Below are 14,797 nucleotides of genomic sequence, written 5' to 3' on the forward strand. Positions count from 1 at the left end.
GCGGTTATATATGTCTGGACTGGAACTAAACGAGAGAATTTTCCATACCTCTACCCCGGCATCACGCAGTAGCTGAGCCGGCGTTGACAAATCATCGGCGGCTTTTCCATCAGTGACGACGATCACAACGTCTGCGACGTCCGGGCGATTCCCGGCTTCCTTTGTCAAGACATTTTCCAGGATATGCGTCATAGCTTTTCCAGTATGCGTGCCTAAAGAGATATGTTACGCACGTGATTACGTGATAAACTGGTGTGTATTAGGGCTATTCAAAAATAACATTTTTTCTCAAATCGTACTGGCTACTTGATAAAATTGTTAGGTTACCTAATTTAAGCCTGCACACAAAATTTGGTTCAATTCCAGCCAGTAACCGCATTGCTACAGGAGAAGAAAGTTTCAATCTATTATAAAAAATTAGATAACAAAAAAATTTAAAATTTTCTGTTTACTCCATGAATGTGTTAGGTTGTCTATAGAAACGATGTTCACCAACTTTGGTTCAATTTCAACCAGTGGAAGCGGAGTTATTGCCGTCGTAAAATTTGGATTAGAATAAAATAGTATTCACGGTGGGGACCACTATAATAACTAATTAAAGAATTGGTCACCGTAAATACTATTTTATTCAAATCCAAATTTTCCGACAGCAATAACTCCACTTCCACTGGCTGGAATTGAACCAAATTTGGTGTGTAGGCTTAAATTAGGTATAACCTAACAAATTTATCAAGTAGCCAGTACGATTTGAAAAAAGTCATTTTTGAATACCCCTAGTGTGTGTGTATACCCGTGGTACTCGAAACCTGGACTGACCTCAGACTTACACCACGGTATAAATCAAACACAACATTTTTTAAGTCCAAACGAAGTTTATAGGTAGGAAAAGTGTATGGCGTAGAAAAGTATGTTCATACCTGATCCTGAGTAGGGAATCTTTCGGAAGGCTTGTATCAGACCGAACTTATTGTATGGATAATCTTTCAACATAATTTCACTCTCCCTATCCACCTCTGCATTGTACCGGAACACTGCGAAGTTTGCCGATTCGCTAGAAACTTCAAATGCTCTGCAATAAAATATTTGCTTTAGTCGGTTATATAGTTTACCATTGAATAATATCTTCATATCGAAGTAAACCCGAGGCTGATACTCGCCAGGAGTAATCGTCAGCAACTAGTAGAAAATTGAGAAGGAGATATTGCATATCAACCACCGTATCACCAAATAAAAAGAGCGCTCGCGAGGGGCAATTTTTCTAAGAACAATCACGCAGAACAGCTGTAACATAGAGGCTAAAACCAGACGCATTTGGTACCGTCACCAAATTAGGCAATTCCCAATCGATTTCGTGCTATTCGATACGTGTAATAACCAAGGCCTTTACTTGAGACTACCCGAGCACTTGTAAGCTTGTAATACTTCGATAAAACGGGATAGAACAAGAACCTTATGATATTTTCGATAAAGGTCTTCACAGTATTCCAGTTCTCCGCCCCGATAGATGACGACGAATCCAGCGCAATCACCGCATCCATTTTGGCTTTCGGAGGGCATTGCTCTGTACAAAAGGGCGCGTGAATATCCGTGTCCGACTCCACATTGCTACAAAAACTCACGGGCGCAACACGGTACCGCACCGCTCCAGTCGTTTACAGAAGTGCCGATTTTATCCTTGCAGACGTTTGTATCCAGGTCTTCCGGGTATAGTTTGTATGAGTCTTTGGTGCAAGTGAACTTGCATACTGATCCGACGTTGTTTTGATCGGTGCATGATACGTTGCCGTGCTGGAGCAGTTCACGCGGAGGAAAGCACTTCTCCTCTGTAAGCACAGGGACTACGTTGGAACATAAACGTCCATGGTCCACTGATATAGACCTCAAGATATAAAACTATATACACTGTTCACAGCCGTACATTTAATATCTCACTTATTTTTTAAAACTACATTTCCCATACTGCCACCGGTGAATATTTCTGTGTCATTTATAGTTTGAATTGCATGTCTAAAGTTTTTTTTTACGATTATGAGTATTTTTTCTTTCTTTTCTTTGATATATGGGATAAGCAATTGGTGCCTGACAGAATCATATGCGAATACTCTCTTCGCCAATTTATTTCATTGTAGGGATTGGAGTGATTGTTTTAAGCAACATTCAAAAAGCTGCGACACAAACTCGGGTCAATTCCAACCCGCAGAATCGAAGTTACTAGAATAGAAACGTATTTTGAAACAAAATAGCAGCCTACTAGCGGTATGAAACTATCATTTAGCTATGCCAAAAACTGTTGCTCATTATAAGCGAGACGTGATGCTTATTTTCGTACTTAAATGATGTTTATAATTGCCTGGAATCAAGAGATATTGCCATATATTTAAATTGAATATGACACCAATTCTATTGAAATAAGTATATTTTATTAAGATAATAAATTTAAAAAGTCTCAGCAACTCTGATAAGCAATTTCACCAAATAAACAACAACAGTAAAACAGTACCTGCTGCTGCAAGATTACAATACTTTTTTGGCACATAACTATAAATTGGTGGCTATGATGGCAATATGTTATGAATTGTATTAGCAGGCTCTTTAGTAATGCATGTGTTCGTTTTTTAATTCGTTTTTATTAAATCTAAACTCTAATAACTTCGCTTTCACGAATTGGAATTGTGCGAAATTTGATGTGCGTTGTTTTTATAGGCAACTTAAAATGACTTCATGTAAAACCTAACACTGTATATGTATAATTGTATATGCACACATTCACATCAATCGTTGTGTCGGTATAGGCAATGCCCGTATATGTTTAAACTATTGAAAAGTTATCGCACATATTTAAAAGACGTTAGAATGTGACAAAAAACACTTACGAACACACTGCATGGAAGCTTTCGTCCAGAAAATGCCGGAATCGTTGTACGTGCAGCGCGATGTCCTATCTCCCACCGGCGAGAATCCTTGGTCGCATTGAAACGAACAAGTTGACTCCACGTTGTTGCTGTCGGTGCATACCACCCTTCCGTTTTCGGGGGCCTTCAGAACTTCGGGTATACACCCACCTTGCAAAGCATCAACGTAATTAATCGCCCAAAATGCGGACTTGAGTGGGAAGCTCAATGCTTAGACAATGATTCGAGCACTCGAATCCGAATTGAGTATCAATTGTAACGATTCGACTCGAATACTGAATACTCGTTTCCGAATCGAATCACTTATCCTAGATTTTGCCCTTTTTACTTACCATGACAAGTGGGAGGTTGTGCTGACCATGACGATCTTAAACCTCGAGGATTACAGGTGATTTCAGGCGCTCCGATCATAGTGAAACCAGTGCCGCACGAGAAAGCGCACGTCGAGCGTATGTTGTTACCGTCAGTGCACGTCACTGCTCCAAATCGTGGGTTCTTCATGACCGGGCATTTCTCTGTGCGGAATTGACGCGTCAATTGTGTAATGTGTATTAGACCAGTGATTCCTAAGGTGGCAGACGTTAAACCCTGCTGGATGTGAATTTGAGTACTTGGGAAGATAATATTACAGATTTCGGTCAATTTACTTAATTTTTCTGCCAAGTTCAATGTATGTACACAGTCGAAAAGTAATATTCCATCGTTGGAAAATGTGTTTTAGCAGTAGCATACAAGCAGAACTACGTAAGTCGAACAAGTAGTTCAAACCTACTTGAGTAAGTGAAACGAGTAGATATCACCTACTTAGTGAGTTAAACACGTAAAAACTAGGGATGGTGCGAACCCCTGAAAGGTTCTGTGTGAACGCGAACGTGAACCTTTTGACGTCAAGTGATGTCATATTGGTAATTCCAACCCTACATATCAGTGAAGCGATATATAAATGAACATACACATAATAATATCAATAATCGTCGGATTATATTTTTTATCTGAACAAGACATGTACAATGCGATAAGACACGATAAACGTACTGTACCCGATACCTAACCACGAACCAAAGATGTGGAATGACGTGGAAATTGTAATACATGAAAAAGGTTCACAGTGCAGAACCTACCAAGGTCCGTTTGTGAACGTGAACCTCTAAATTTCCGAGGTTCATACACAGAACGCGAACGCAAACCTCACGTTCACACCATCCCTGGTATAAACCTACTTGGAGTACTACAGAAAAGTAGACGTACTTCGTTTCTGATGATCTCTAGATTTTTAGGGAGATAACGATATGTCGAACTTGATATGGGGGGCGTTCAGTCAAAAAAGTTTGGGGACCCTGTATTAGGCTATACGATTCACGTGAAATCGTTTGTGTCGGTAATGTGGTTATTCAATTCAATTTATTGCTACAGTTTTCATCATTTCAATACACCCCAATACTGCGATACAATGAAAGATAGGAAGGTGTTGAAACAAAATGGAGTAGTCTTCGAAATCAGACACATACCTGGCCTATGTGATGTAACGCAGTCGTGATTATATAACCGAGTTTATATCATGTTGGTAACAACACTCACCAATGCATCTTACAATTGCTCTCCGCCAAGTCGTGGTCGTCTTCCTTGCTTGGCACACGGCTTTACCTCTTTGTTGAAGAGCGTAACCTTCTCGGCATCCGAACGTGCAGAATGATCCCGCGAAGTTCCCGTCGTCACACGACACAACGGCGTTTCTCGGCACGGGAGGGGTGTCCGTTGGACAAGTCTCTGCAAAAATTATTCGCTACAATGTCGACCTCGTCAACTTTTCAAAATGCGACCCAAATCTGAGGTGTTGAAGATCTCGCGACCCAAACTTCTCACATCGGAATGAAATGCATTTCTAATGTTAGTATGCTAGCCGTCTTCTCGTGCTCATCTCGATCGTGTCAATTACATGTATCTAACTGAATGCTTCGGTTTCCCCATCCAGTCGCCCCTTTGGTATTTTCGCCCCTTGTTTCTCAAGATCACCCACTGGAGGGAGGGGGCGATATCGCCCATGTTGGGAATCACAGATTTATGTTTTAGGTCTTGGAAGGTGGAAAGTAGTTTTTGCATTGGTTCCTTGTACGTTTATGAGTGAAATTGTCAAATGACCACCAGCTAGATCTAATTTCACAAATTGCCGCAATTTGCAGTGTTATTAGTTGTGTTGCGTTAGTGGTGATAATTCATCCTTAAAGTAGTCACCTTTTCAATCGACCAAATCTACTTTTACGAACTTCTTACGAACCATACATTAAAAAACCCTGTTTCGAATGAGAATACTCACCACTGCATTCAGGTACTGGCATGTCCCAATTCGCACTTGCGCCTACTTTTGCACAAGTTGTCAGTTTGCTGCCTTTCACGGTCAGACCTGGGTCGCATTCGAACTTGCAAGCCGATCCAATGTGATTTGAGTCGTTGCATTTGACGCTTCCGCGCTTTGGAGCCCTTGGTGTCCGGGGAAAGCATTTAGCTGCACGATTCATTTCGTGGATTTGAGTAAGTGTACGAATAAGGCTGCCAATTTTGCACTTACGTTCGCATATGGGCGGCTGTGTGTCCCAACTACCCTCTTCCCTGCAGTTTGTGGTGATATCGCCGATAAGATTATATCTAATTCCACATTCGAAAGAGCAGATGGAGCCGATGTGGTTTGAATTTGTGCAGAACACATCCCCGTTCTGCGGCCGGATGGACGGGAGATCGGGACATTTAACTGTGGAACGGAGTACAGAAATAATGTACAGAAATTATATTCGTTCATCGCCGGTTTAGTAATAATATTATACTTTCTAAACACCACAACCACATATAATGAAAATATAGGAACCAGACATATAAAATCTACTATATATGTAAATGTGCAACTAGAACTGCAGAACTAGAACTGGAACTAGAAATAGGAAGATGTAAATCGACTTGGAGTCGTCTTTCGAATTATAACTATCATTATACGGGACTTGAAAAGTGAAGAATATTTACTATGTATGAATATATTTGAATGGATCTAACCGATGCATTGTGGCGTTTCGTTGTCCCATTGCATTGTATCGTTGTTCCTCACACACTCCGTCTTAGCTTGCCCATTCAGGTAAAGACCCTCGGCGCATTCGAAGGCACACACGGAATTGATGCGATTGGTGTCAGTGCAGGACACGGCACCGTTTTCCGGGGCTGCTGGCACTGCCGGGTCGCATATTTCTGGAAGCACGTCAAGATTATCAGCCCGTATATGGTACTGCTAGAGAATGTTCATCTTTTCCATGTAAGAATAGACTTCGAGTTATAGTTACACCGAGGCCTACGATACAAGTTCTTGTTTAAATTAGACTACAATACGAATTACTCAATTCGCTGAAAAAACATGGAAATTCAATTTAAAGTTCGTGTTAAAAGAAAAAACAAACCAAATTCAGTACATAAGAAATTAGAGTTCATTCTCATAAACATGATTATGGGAAATGTCCCCACACCATTAACTTGACTCGCGCTCTATACAATCATCCCGTAACATTTTCAATAAATCAGAAATTAGATTAGGCTTAAAACTGGAGCATAGAAACATTTTGTAATTGAGATTGAATTCGAATTTCTGAATCCGCGAAAAAATTGAATTAAACTCATAATTTGACCGAAATACAATAGAACTCAAGTTCAGCTCATAGAAAATCAAAGTTCAGTCTGATTCAGGAAAACTGGAAATTAGATTAATTAAAATTAATTGAAATAAATAAAATTAGAACATTTAAATTCAAAGAAATATAGTAGTAGAAAGACATCGAGCCAAATCAGATTTCGTTCTCGTAAGCAATGTGGCCATTAATGTCTGTACGCCAAGCTTGCATGGCTCGGTTCGCATTATACAATTCTACTGCAGCATTTTCATCTATATCAGAAAATAGATTAGTATTAAAATTGAAGCATAGAAAATTTCACAAGTTAGATTAAAATTATAGCCGGGGATATCTAGAACTTAAAGGTATCCATGAATTAGCATTTCGCTCAAATCTGTCTGACTATACAGCTAGATAATTCTAGCTCCAGGTCTTATTGTTAGAAGTAGTCTCGACGCGTGATAAAAAGCTTTACCAACCTATACAGGACGGAGGAGGTCTGCTCCATCCGCCTCCTCGCGACGCTCCACGGTGTACGCAAAATATCGCATCCGCTCCTACTAGCTCGGAGCTGGGTTGGCATTGGAAGGAACATACCGAGCCTACGTTGTTTCCGTCACTGCACGAAGAGATCAGCAGGTTTGATGACTTCGGCAGAGGCGGACAGCGAGCTGAAGACGTGTGATACGCAGTGGTTAGTGGATTATAGTCGTCTTGTAGGTCTTACTCAATGTCAAAACACGCCATAACAAGGACATACAAGGACATACAAGGACATGTCTGACAGGTACTGAAGTAGGTAATCCAAAAACTTCGGCTTGGTTGATGTATCACATATCAATCGGAGGCAAGATGCATCTCCGCGGCTAATCCGAAACGAGTTTTAATTAAAATGATTTTATCGTCAAATAGTGAAAGACGATTTTATTCCAAGCTCTGAAATGATCGCTCCTTTCCACTCGAGAGTTTTAAAATATCAACGATAATCATAGTTTGTATCCCTTTTTCCCGAACGAAGAAGCCTCAAAACCCCAAGTGGTCGTAACGCAGCATAGGCTATACGAAACGTGTATCGCAAATCTATTGATGTTAGCGGAAATGACATTTCCGTGAAGCCCTTATTGACCAACAGCATTGCCATAAAGTCCAATGAAGGCCTATGAATGGTCTAAGAATTACCACACTCTCTTTACGTGGCGTATAACGAGCCCTATTTTCTTTGTGGTCGCATAAAAGGTACATATTTGAACTTTAAATACCATCCATACTTGTATGATATCATAGTGAGTGACTCGTCGCCCAATACTCGATCCAGAATCTTTGAAAATATTTTCTCGGGGATGGGGGGGATTTGGACCGGGGTTATGACAATATCACTGATATAAATGAAGAATAGTCATCCTAAAACTAATTTCTAAATTTCAAAATCCAGAGTAAATAGTAAACGGCTTTGCCTAACTCTTTTCAAATAGAACTAAAAGCAGTCAAAAATCACAACATCTCGAGTATGTAGTGGAAATATAGGCCTTACCAACGCATGACGGAGGGCTGTTATTCCATGAAGCGCCGCCTAACTCGCGTTCGCAAGTTGCTCTAGCGTCTCCTTCCATTTCGTAACCTTCGTCGCACGTGAACCGACATATCGAGCCGATCGCGTTTTGTTTGGTGCACGTCACCCGCCCGTGTTGAGGAGCCAGACTAGCTGGTTCGGTACAGATGGCTGAAATAGTTGTTAAAATCAGATGGAAGCATACTTGGTTAAAGTAGTCAGCGCTGCTACTCAAGTAGACGAGAAATAACGCAGAGCAAGTATTGCGAGTATAGGCATACATACTATGCAGAAATGCTTCCTAACCAGTGGGCCAGGACCGTTGGTTGGTCGCGAATATATTTTAGGTGGGTCGCAAAAGCATTTCTTCACATTATAGTTTTAAATTCAATATGTCTTAGATGAATGCTTTCAGTAGTTACGGGGTACCAGCAATCTACTTATTGATATGATAGCAGTTTTGCAAGTAAACAAAATAAACTTCTGTAATACTTACGAACTTACACGGGGTGGTTGGTCGAAAATAGGTGTAGGCCTATAGATAGGTATACCTCAATTTAAGGTATTTCTGAATATTTTCCTACTTTGAAAATTAGGCCAATCAAGTCTATACTTGATCTGATAGTATATAACATACGTAAACTAAACTTTGGCAATAATAGTTAATTGCAAAGTATACATTGCTTCTTTCCTCCATACTTTGTTTTCCATTCGCTTGGTCATATCTCATTGTAGTTCACACAATAAAACTTGCATTAATAGTGAGTCGGGAACTGAAAAAGGTTGGGAAGCACTATACTAAAGTTGTCCGAAGAAGAAGTATTCCGTTACTGAACATCTCTGGGTGAAAGTGCAATTTTATCCTGTACGCGAAAGAAAGTGCAGCTCGGGAAGAACATAAAATGAGATAATTTCACAAAATATCGGCCACACTCACGTAAGCATTTGGGAGTTGGCTTGTTCCACGCCGGAGTCTTTCTCAATCTCAGGCATGTCGCTTTGATACTTCCCACGAGCTTGAAACCTTGATTGCACTTGAATGTGCAAACAGATCGTAGCTTACTACCCCTTGTACAAGTGACTCGGCCGTTTCTTGGTTCATCCGGTTCGGAGGCGCACCTCACTGGTAATAGATACATAATTACGTTCTGGCGTTTGGCTGCATATTACACCGGGAAATCCAGATTAACAATAAACACTACCGTCATTTTACCTACACTACGTATTGGCTTTTATTTACATATTACGTAATAAAATATATCGAACCGTTACAATATCTGTGTCGTGGTGCATCATTGTGTACTCAAAGGTTACGGGGGCAATCAGGGCAACGATTAAAATCGCGCGGCTCGCGCTTGAATGACTTTGCGCCATTTGTTATTGCCGATACATCTGCAGCTTTTAAGCAAAACCGGCATCGGTCTGTATTGATTTTGACGGTGTTCCACACTGAGATGGTTGACAAGGTTTTGTAAAGCCTACACATCTCGATGATGTCATCCAACACATGTGCCAAGTTTCGAGGTCGTAACTCAATGATTAGCGGGTCCACAAAGCATAAAGGGCAATAAACTTCATAACTGTGTGTCAAGCAAGACAATAATGACAATATTATTATTAATAATAATAACTGCTATTGTCCGGACGTATTTCATGAATAATCCGACTGTTTCATGAATAATCCGTTGCGTGTTATATGCCGAGGTATTGTAAAAGTTTATTCAGCGGACAGGTATAGTTAACCTGGTTTAATAAATTAAATTACTCACCAACACATGTAGGTTTTGCTTCACCCCAAGATGACTTCCCATTGATGGACCTGCAGGTCGTCCACAAGTCCCCGTCTAATTGATACCCCGCGTTGCACCGGAACGTACATGCAGAACCTACTTGGTTTCTATCAGTACAAGCCAAGCCTCCGTTTCGTGGAGATTTGGGAGTGAGGGGAAAGCACGGTGCTGTTCGTAATACAAATCGTTTTAAAAGTCTCCGATTCGTTACCGTGTCAAATACACTGCCCTACCGACACACTCTGGAGATTCCTTACTCCATTTCGGTTCGTCCCCATCGTCCAGGCATACAGTTCGTCGGTTACCGGCGAGAGATAGCCCGTTGTCGCATTGGAATGTACAAACAGAGCCAGCCTTATTCGAGTCAGAACACATCACTCTTGCATTACGAGGCACGATCGTGGATACACGTGAGCAGTCACCTTGATGGCGAAAGAATAAAACTGTTTTACAGGCGGCGGGCGTACTGTATAGCTCACTTCAAATAATCGTATTCATGTGAATTCATATTGATTGGAAGAGACACTTGGATTTACACAACTTCAGTATACAATTGAATATCATATTCATATATTCCAATAGACTCGAATATTTTCGGCTGACGCTCGTCAGGGGTAATGGTCAGCAACTATAGTATAGAGAATTCAAAATATTGTATATCAACAATCGTATCAACGACGTCACTACCAAGCTCCATATTGAGTTTCTTACCCGATCAGATCATCAGTACTCTATATTCTGTATGCACGAGGGTCGGGGGTGCCTATATGGGGTTAATGTTTCTGCGTCTAAGACTAAATGAAATCCAACTTATACAAGGTATAGGCCTGCGAATACTGGTTTCCAGAATACAGTTTGTTTCAAATTTGTTGGTACCTTGCTCTTCGACCAAAACACCCAAAAATGACAAATTGACAAATGACAAATGACTTATTATTACATGTTTTAAATTGTGATTGATTTCCATATAAGTTGATCTTTAAGACACTCACCGATACATCTCGGGGTCGGCTCATCCCAAAATGCTTTTATCCCTTGTCGCACACATCTCGTTTTTCTGCTTCCAGATATAGAATATGTGGGATCGCATGTATACGTGCAGATAGAACCAATTTCGTTTTCTTTGTTACAGCTGATCGAACCATGCCTTGGCGCTTGCGGAACAGCGGGATCGCATTTTCCTAAAATAGTATTCCCGAGTCATATATGCATAAAAAAGAAATTATTTGGGTTAATGTACTGATCTCAGATGATATAAAAGGTCACACCTTTGGAATTGTGCTTAGGTCAAGTGATTTTCACCTTTACTGAACTGGCGAACCCTTTCGCTAATCTGAACCACGTATTTCTCCGAGTCACAAAAACAGTAATATGCCACGTTACAAATCCAATACATTACCATGCAACTGCATGGCGCACAAAATAAACTGTGCATCAACGAAAACTTTAAAAAGCGACATAACAAAAGGATGAAAGCATAGCAGAAACAAAAACAAATTATTATAATGAATAATTGCTACAATTCAGAGGGACTTATGCAATACGAGTTCCTTCAGCCAACCCCGATTAAGAATCATTGACTTATAGGTACTTACGAACACAGCTTGGCGGTTTGACGTCCCACGACGCCTCTCTACTTCTTTCTATGCACCTCATCCTGTTACTTCCAACGAGCGTATATTCCTGGCCGCACGTGAATAAACAAATGGATCCAACCGCACTTCCTTTCGAGCACGTAATGTTGCCGCCATTCGGTGGGTTCGTGGGTTCATCTCCACATGTTGCTGAGAATCATCAAGCATAATTTTACCAGAGGGAGAGTATTTCAATATACAATTTAATAATGTATTCATATTTATATGACAGCATGACGGCATGGGTAATCGTCAGCAAGTTTGGTTGTATCATGATGATAAATTTAAACTAGACTTTTAACTCATATTGAGTTGACACAGCAGCCACTATTAATATGGAAAGTCATGCGTGACGGCATCAATCGTCATCGTACAAAACTAAACTAGAGAGGTATCAGCCCTAACTCACACCTATGCACGTTGGAGTCTTTTTATCCCACGTAGCACCAATGAAGTTCTCAGTGCATGTAGTGGTACTACTGCCGAACATTGTAAAACCAGGCTTGCATCGAAAGGTGCACACGGAGTCGACCTCGTTTTTCTTGTTGCATACCACGACGCCATTCGTTGGAGGAGGGGGTGTCATTGGCCTACAGCGTGCTGTAAATAGATTTGCAGAGTGCAGTTCGATGGTACAATGTAAAATTTAGGCAGGAGCTGATAAACCGGTCATCGGTTAGCGGAAAATGACTAACGACGCTACAAATACAGTCCCCTCAGCTTAATTCTCCACTGCAACTACTGCAACACAAACCTTCACACGAAGGAGGCGGATTGCTCCAACTTGCTCCATCCTCTTGTTCGACACACCTTGCTGTTCCCTCGCCCGTTAGAACATAGACGCGGTCGCAAGTAAATGAACACCAAGATCCTATTTCGTTCTCCCGCGTGCAAGATATCTGTCCTCTCGTGAGCGATGTTAGCGGTGGACAACGTGCTGAACAGAATGATAGTGAGATTAAAAAAAAAAAACATTGCCTTGACCAACAAACTGCACTCAAATGACTCGGTGTCATAAACATAAACGATATGAGAAAACTAGCAATTCCATTGCGGTAAGCATTTTGGACAATACAACCATGCCAAATCGATATTAAAGACGATTCATAATCTCACTCTACTAACCTATGCATTTGGGTAGTGGATAGTTCCATCGCGCTTTGAAATTCTCTTCAACGCACTCTATTTCCGATTCTCCCTCCACCGCAAATCCATCATCACATTCGAACGTACATACCGATCCAAGCTCCTTGCCATTTGTGCACGACACCTGTCCTCTTCGCACGAACCGGGGATGTCTCGCGCATCGCGCTGAACAATTAAGTCACATTAATTCATTCATGCTTTGATTGATGATCGGGAAATATATAACTGACTCGTATTAAAATATGCTTTTAGCAAAGACAAACAAAGTGCAAACATATAATTGGTATACATGCGATGTAGTATCGCTTTTATGAGATATTGCTAGGCATTTTGAGAATGCTGTAAATGAGAGGTTCCCAAGCTGAGGGCCATCAGCCGTTTTCAGGTCGCAAGGAAAAATTATCAAGTTTTTAGGTCTATAGTACTATGCATCAAAAGAAATAGAAAAAAAAACAATAAAATTGCTAGAACAGCAATAAGTTACTTTTGGATCTTGAGTTTACTTCCCTCCATAAGCCACCAAACCAGAAATTAAGACATTTTGGAAACAACCATCACATTAACTCAATATGTAATAACTAATCAATGTACTGTTATGTTTACAGTGTGTGTATACTTCAACTACGTACCCTTTACTGTATAAACAATTTTTTAAATTTAAATACCGTATCTTCATTTTTTCTAACAGTTGAAAATAGTAGGGGGCCAATGTTTTATTTTTGGAATTTCTTGAAAGGCCGACGGTGTAAACAAGGTTTGGAACGCTTGCTTTAAATGGTATAGCCTTTCGACCTATGTGTGATAATGCGACTGAAATTCTATCCAGTGACTTACGATTGCATCTTGGTTTCTCTGTACTCCACGCTGCACCAATAACCTGTTCGGCACACCTCGCCGTATCTGACCCAGCCAGCGTGTATTCCGGATCACATCCAAAAGAGCAAAGGGACCCAATTTCGTTGCCGTCCGTGCACGAAACGGTGCCATTGTTCACTAGCAGTGTTTCAGTCTTGGTGCATCTCGCTGAAATACGGAATTTAAGTAATGAACATTTTGAGCGATTCAGAGGTTAATTAGGTAATAAATTACAATAAATTAAATTAATAAAATACACCACGTGGCTTTGTGAATTATGTGCTTCAGAGTACGTGAGCACATGTAGAGGTATATCCAGACGTGATCAAAGTAGTCCACGTTGCTACTCAAGTAGAAGTAGATTTAACGCCCTAAATTTCTACCCATTTGCGAGTATAGAAGTAACGATTTCGTAGATGTACCAAAACTGCTGCAAGTGGAAGTAGATTATGAAAGCGCTGAAAAGTATACGAACAAGTAGTTTTGTAAAGTAGATCTGGTCGAGGTGGCGTATACGTCTGTCAGTTAATCGGTGGTCGCTAATTTTAAGCTCGAGATATTTTTATCGCCTCCCTAATAGCTGGAGGTCATCATGGATGAGGTAATTCTACGTTTCCACGACACCCAAGTAGCTTTATCTACTTGTGTCACTTACTCAAGTAGGCGTTATCTACTTGTATCACTTACTCCAGTGGTTTTGTTAGTGTGCTACTTCTATATATTTGCACTATATGTACTTGTTCTTGTGCGACTTCCAGATTTACTACATATAAACTTTGAATTACATAGTTCTATCTACTTGTTTCATTTAATCAGGTGGATTAGCGACTTGTTTGAAGTATTCAAGAAGTTTTCCCTGTATAATACGTCTACTTTACCGGATTGTAGTACTGAAACACCAATTTTTGGCCTACTTAATACTGCCAGGGGAAAAGCAGTCTTGGGATTCACTTCACTTCAACGACGCGTTGTTAACAAATTACGAGAGTTCATAAATAAGTTCAATCTGCGTATAGTGTGAAGCAGTTTCCCACGAATGACAGTACAGTAGGAAGAAAATTATTTAATTCAGTCTCACCGATGCAAGCAGGGGGTGACGAAGTCCAAGATGCTCCGGCCCCTCGTTGCTCGCAAACCACGGTCTCGTCGCCGACTAAATCGTAACGGTGCTCACACGAAAAGGAGCAGGTTGATCTCAAGTTATTTTCGTCCGTGCATTCTAGGTTTCCGTTCGCCGGAGCCTGCAGTTTGGAAGGTTGACATGTCG

At 40.7% G+C, this 14,797-nt stretch overlaps 1 protein-coding gene across 1 annotated transcript in view; it reads right to left on the bottom strand.

Moving 5' to 3' along the window:
* LOC145444389 (complement receptor type 1-like) overlaps positions 1 to 14,797 on the bottom strand; it is a 51,926-nt gene that overhangs the window by 2,133 nt on the left and 34,996 nt on the right. The window contains exons 21-42 of the mRNA XM_080322368.1: positions 14,609 to 14,797; positions 13,510 to 13,698; positions 12,655 to 12,840; positions 12,284 to 12,466; positions 11,941 to 12,129; positions 11,491 to 11,679; positions 10,888 to 11,076; positions 10,129 to 10,317; positions 9,875 to 10,063; positions 9,043 to 9,228; positions 8,088 to 8,276; positions 7,036 to 7,227; positions 5,955 to 6,143; positions 5,479 to 5,658; positions 5,227 to 5,415; positions 4,491 to 4,679; positions 3,245 to 3,427; positions 2,874 to 3,062; positions 1,620 to 1,823; positions 1,450 to 1,561; positions 918 to 1,069; positions 49 to 212 (exon numbers count right to left, since the gene is read on the bottom strand). Of these exons, the coding sequence (XP_080178494.1) occupies positions 49 to 212; positions 918 to 1,069; positions 1,450 to 1,561; positions 1,620 to 1,823; positions 2,874 to 3,062; positions 3,245 to 3,427; positions 4,491 to 4,679; positions 5,227 to 5,415; positions 5,479 to 5,658; positions 5,955 to 6,143; positions 7,036 to 7,227; positions 8,088 to 8,276; positions 9,043 to 9,228; positions 9,875 to 10,063; positions 10,129 to 10,317; positions 10,888 to 11,076; positions 11,491 to 11,679; positions 11,941 to 12,129; positions 12,284 to 12,466; positions 12,655 to 12,840; positions 13,510 to 13,698; positions 14,609 to 14,797 (4,010 nt within the window). The remainder of the gene's footprint in view (positions 1 to 48; positions 213 to 917; positions 1,070 to 1,449; positions 1,562 to 1,619; positions 1,824 to 2,873; positions 3,063 to 3,244; positions 3,428 to 4,490; positions 4,680 to 5,226; positions 5,416 to 5,478; positions 5,659 to 5,954; positions 6,144 to 7,035; positions 7,228 to 8,087; positions 8,277 to 9,042; positions 9,229 to 9,874; positions 10,064 to 10,128; positions 10,318 to 10,887; positions 11,077 to 11,490; positions 11,680 to 11,940; positions 12,130 to 12,283; positions 12,467 to 12,654; positions 12,841 to 13,509; positions 13,699 to 14,608) is intronic.

Source organism: Botryllus schlosseri, chromosome 8 (genome assembly GCF_051294905.1).
Source record: "Botryllus schlosseri isolate E-star chromosome 8, Bs_hap1, whole genome shotgun sequence".
Classification (NCBI taxonomy): Eukaryota; Metazoa; Chordata; class Ascidiacea; order Stolidobranchia; family Styelidae; genus Botryllus; species Botryllus schlosseri.